Genomic DNA, 4,311 nt, shown 5'->3' on the forward strand with positions numbered 1-4,311 from the left:
AAGAAAGAGGAGGAAGAGGAGGAAGAGGAGGAGGAGGAGAAGAGGAAGAAAAAGAAGAAAAGAGAGAGGGGAATTGAACACTGAGTTAGAAAATCAGGCTTTCATGCAATATTTTATATAACAGAACAGAGACTGGAAAGTGGTGTGTGTATGTGTGTGTGTATGTGTGTGTGTGTATCTTTGTCTGTGTCTGTGTTTGTGTGTATAGGTGCAAGCATGCATGCAGAGGTAGAACTTGGATGGGGCAACCAGAGCACTGAAAAATACGCTTTTTTTTATCCCTTTGGCTTCTGTCTCTACCATTTTTCTTCTCCATCAAAAAGTTATTGAATAGAGAACTTGAGTTTCCTTTCATAAGGGGGTGGAAAATCCCAGACTTTATTTCCTTCCACAAGAGTAGTGTACCAGATTCTCTCTCTCCCTACAGGTTCAAATTCAGGGAGTCCATTTTCATAAATGACTTGAGAGGATATTTAATATTATTTTTCATGAAGCTAGTTTTACATAATAAAATTGCTAATTAAAAAAGCTTTATGCTTGTTGCATTAACTCCTATGACCCATATATGTTAATATCTTTTTGCACCTTCAAAAGAACATACTACTTAACGCCATTCACTTTCTGTATGAAATAGACTTGTGCCTGTATAAAAAGATTTGATTTCCCTAGTTATTCCCCAGGAGGCAGATCAAGGAATAATAAGCAAAAGTTGTAGAGTCAGATTTATACTGAAAAAAAATGTATTCAATTAGAACAGTCTTAAGGAAGAATCATCTGCTTCAGAAGGGTTCTCCTTTACTAAAAGTTTCTAATTGGAAATCAAATAATCACCTTTTAGAGATTTTACAGAAGGGTTTCCTATATAGATCAAGGTTGTACTAGATGTAATTTGGAATCACTTTTAAACTTTAAGAATCTGTGGCTGATCTCTTCGATGCCCATAAACTATAGAATAACATTTCTTGGCTTATATTTGAAGTTGGTTCTTATCCCTTGAACTCTCTGCCTTCAGATTATTTTATATATTTTGTTCATAGAGACTACCTATCTTTTCCACATCCTCAATCTAAATAAATACTCCAACTTAGAGCACTATTATCTCTCTTTTCTGTCCTTAAAATGTTATGAGGAATTTTTAGCGACAATTTATTTCACTTGAAGAAGCCTAGAGTTAAATGCTCTCCATTGTGGAGTTAGAATAAAGATCTTCTAACTCAGTTACCATATTATTTCTCTCCTTTAGGAGCATGGCCTGGCAGTGTATATGACTCAGGAAACAAAGAGTCACTACTTGTTAAATTTGAATAGTAGCCAATTCCAGCCACCCTTCTTCCTTTTGACAGGCATCCCCGGATTGGAGTCAGCACACACCTGGATTTCTATCCCTTTGTGCATCATGTACTTGATTGCTTTACTTGGGAACTCTATCATTCTCTTCATCATTAAGACCACTCCCAGCCTTCACGAACCTCAATACATCTTCTTGTCCATGCTGGCAGCTACAGATATTGGCCTTTCTATATCCACATTGCCAACAGTGCTCAATGTCTTCCTTCTCAACCAGAGGGAGATAGAGTTCCACTGCTGCCTGGCACAGATGTTTTTCATTCATACTTTTTCCTCTATGGAGTCAGCAATCCTGTTAGCCATGGCATTTGATCGCTCTGTTGCCATTAGAAACCCATTGCGCTACACTGTGATCCTTACCTATCCTCGGATTGTTGGGATGGGACTAGTGGCTGTGGTGAGGGGTGTGGCACTGATGGCGCCTTTGCCTATATTGCTCAAACGGCTACCCTTCTGCAAGAACATCATCCTCTCCCACTGCTATTGCTACCATCCTGATGTCATGAAGCTGGCCTGTGGACCTGTCAGAGTCAACATTATCTATGGATTGACTCTTGTTCTTTGTTCCTTTGGTGTTGACTCTGTGTTCATTGTTATCTCCTATGTCTTGATCCTGAAGACAGTTATGAGCATTGCTTCCAATGAGGGTCGTCTTAAGGCCCTCAACACTTGTGTCTCCCACATAGTCACGGTCTTTATCTTCTATGTGCCACTCATTATTCTGGCCCTAATACACAGATTTGGAACATTCACTTCACCTCTATTTCATGTCACTATGGCCAACCTTTTTCTATTCCTAACTCCAGTCCTAAATCCACTGGTTTATAGTTTTAAAACCAAGCAAATCCGCTCAGTCCTGCAGAAAGCATTCATGACAAGAGGCAGTTGAACCCAGTTCAGTGTCCTCTTTGGAACATAAGAACATACTTGGTTATCAGTCAATAGATCTCTGTGTCTATGATGCATACGTCCATTTCCTGTTTTTGAGTTTTGATTTTAAATTTCATGAATCTGCCTATTTTCTCTTACATATTGGCTCTTCATTGGAAACATGCTGCTATTCTATGAAGGTCTAAAGAATATTTGTTTGAAGACAGCTCTTACCTCTTAGACTGTTTTTATGATCTGAATAGGCACTATATATGAGACATATATTATAGAATGCCTTTCCATTTAATAATTTTTAAGTCTAATTAAAATAATTTATTTAAAGTAATTTATTTAAACTATTTTATTTAAAGCAGTTAATTATATTTTTATAGACTGCTATATATGATAAACTTCCATTTTAGAGTAATATATAAATAAATACAATAACATAGAGTTAGTTATATTCAAGTTTATTTCTTTTCTACTATTGCTATATCAAATCCTAGTTTTCTCCACATGCAAGTAAATCTATAATAGGAAGACACACTAAAGAATTTGAAGGCACACTATTTGTTAGGCAGTGACTAACAACACACACACACACACACACACACACACACACACACACACACACACACGAAATAGAAATTTTACCATATGTGAAATGACATTATTGATAGTCATTCCTGAATAGGCTTCCCATGGGAGTGAGCAGAATACTACTTTATTAAAAGGAAAATTAGAATTTGTATTAAGCTAAATAAAAAAATAAAAATTAGAAAAAAAAACAATATGCTATTAAAACAAATATAAACTATTCAAACAATTTATTAATGGTAAAAATGAAATATGAAACATGGAAATTAAAATGTAAATACTGACTATAATAATTGCACATAAAAGTTTAATTTCATTGATATGCATTATTGTCATCACAAGAATCTTTAAAATGATAAAAATAATCTTTTAAAGTACCTTAATGAACATACCAATGTTTTATTATCAATTGAATAGTTTTGGCTGCCAAGGATAGCACATGTTAGAATAAAAATTCATTGTGAAAGTTTTATAAAGAAGCATTTTGGAAGTATGTGACCATGATTATCTCCTATAACAGAGGTAGTAGTAGATGTTTAAAATGTTTATTTTAAGGGGGTAGCTGGGTAGCTCAGTGGATTGAGAGCCAGGTCTAGAGACGGGAGGTCCTAGGTTCAAATCTGGCCTCAGCCACTTCCTAGCTGTGTGACCCTGGGCAAGTCACTTGACCCCCATTGCCTAGCCTTTACCACTCTTCTGCCTTGGAGCCAATACATAGTATTGGCTGGCTCCAAGACAGAAGGTAAGGATTTATTAAAAAAAATCTTTATTTTAAAATTTATGTTGAATATTTTCCTTTTAAAATGAACTATATTTCCTAGCATATACCTCTACCAGGAAATTATCCAATAAAACATTATTTCAAAGAAAACAGTTAAACCAAACTAGCTAATACATCAAATATTTCATCATCAAATTCATATATTACAAATATTTATAACACTAATTATTTACTACTCTTCAGTGTTGTAAATATTTGAAATATATGAAGTATTCTTTTTCTTCTTGTTGTTAGTGACCTTCTGCATATATAAATAGGAGATATTCCAATGGGATTTCTGGGCAAAAGGAAGTATATGGACATTTTTAAAAATTAGCTTATTGCCTTCCAGAATGACTATATCTGTTCATATTTCCTCTGATAATACATTAGTGTGCCTTTTCATAGCCCCTCAAACCCCTATAATATTGAACACTTAGTTTTCTGTCATCTTTGCCAATTTTCTGGCAAAATAAAACAAAGAGTAAATGAACAACTGTCAAAATTATGCCTCCTTTCCTGTCTGCATAATTATTAGTACCTATATATATATATATATGTACATATATATATTTTTTATTCACAGTAACTTTGATAAAGGTATTAGAAAGCTTCATGATTATATTTTCAAGGTATATTACACAAAATGTAACATATTTACCATTATTTAATTTACTGAAAGTTGATTCAAATAAAAGATCTCATTTAATTTGTTTCTTAATTACAAAAACAATAAG

General features: G+C 34.2%; 1 protein-coding gene across 1 annotated transcript; it reads left to right on the forward strand.

The window, feature by feature from the left end:
- LOC100021078 (olfactory receptor 51I2-like) lies at nt 1–2,934 on the forward strand. Its single transcript, XM_056825906.1, has one exon. It carries the CDS (start codon nt 1,265–1,267, stop codon nt 2,234–2,236), a length of 972 nt encoding a protein of 323 aa, XP_056681884.1. The 5' UTR covers nt 1–1,264; the 3' UTR covers nt 2,237–2,934.
- Nucleotides 2,935–4,311: the final 1,377 nt, after the last annotated feature.

Source organism: Monodelphis domestica, chromosome 4 (genome assembly GCF_027887165.1).
Source record: "Monodelphis domestica isolate mMonDom1 chromosome 4, mMonDom1.pri, whole genome shotgun sequence".
NCBI classification, from domain to species: domain Eukaryota; kingdom Metazoa; phylum Chordata; class Mammalia; order Didelphimorphia; family Didelphidae; genus Monodelphis; species Monodelphis domestica.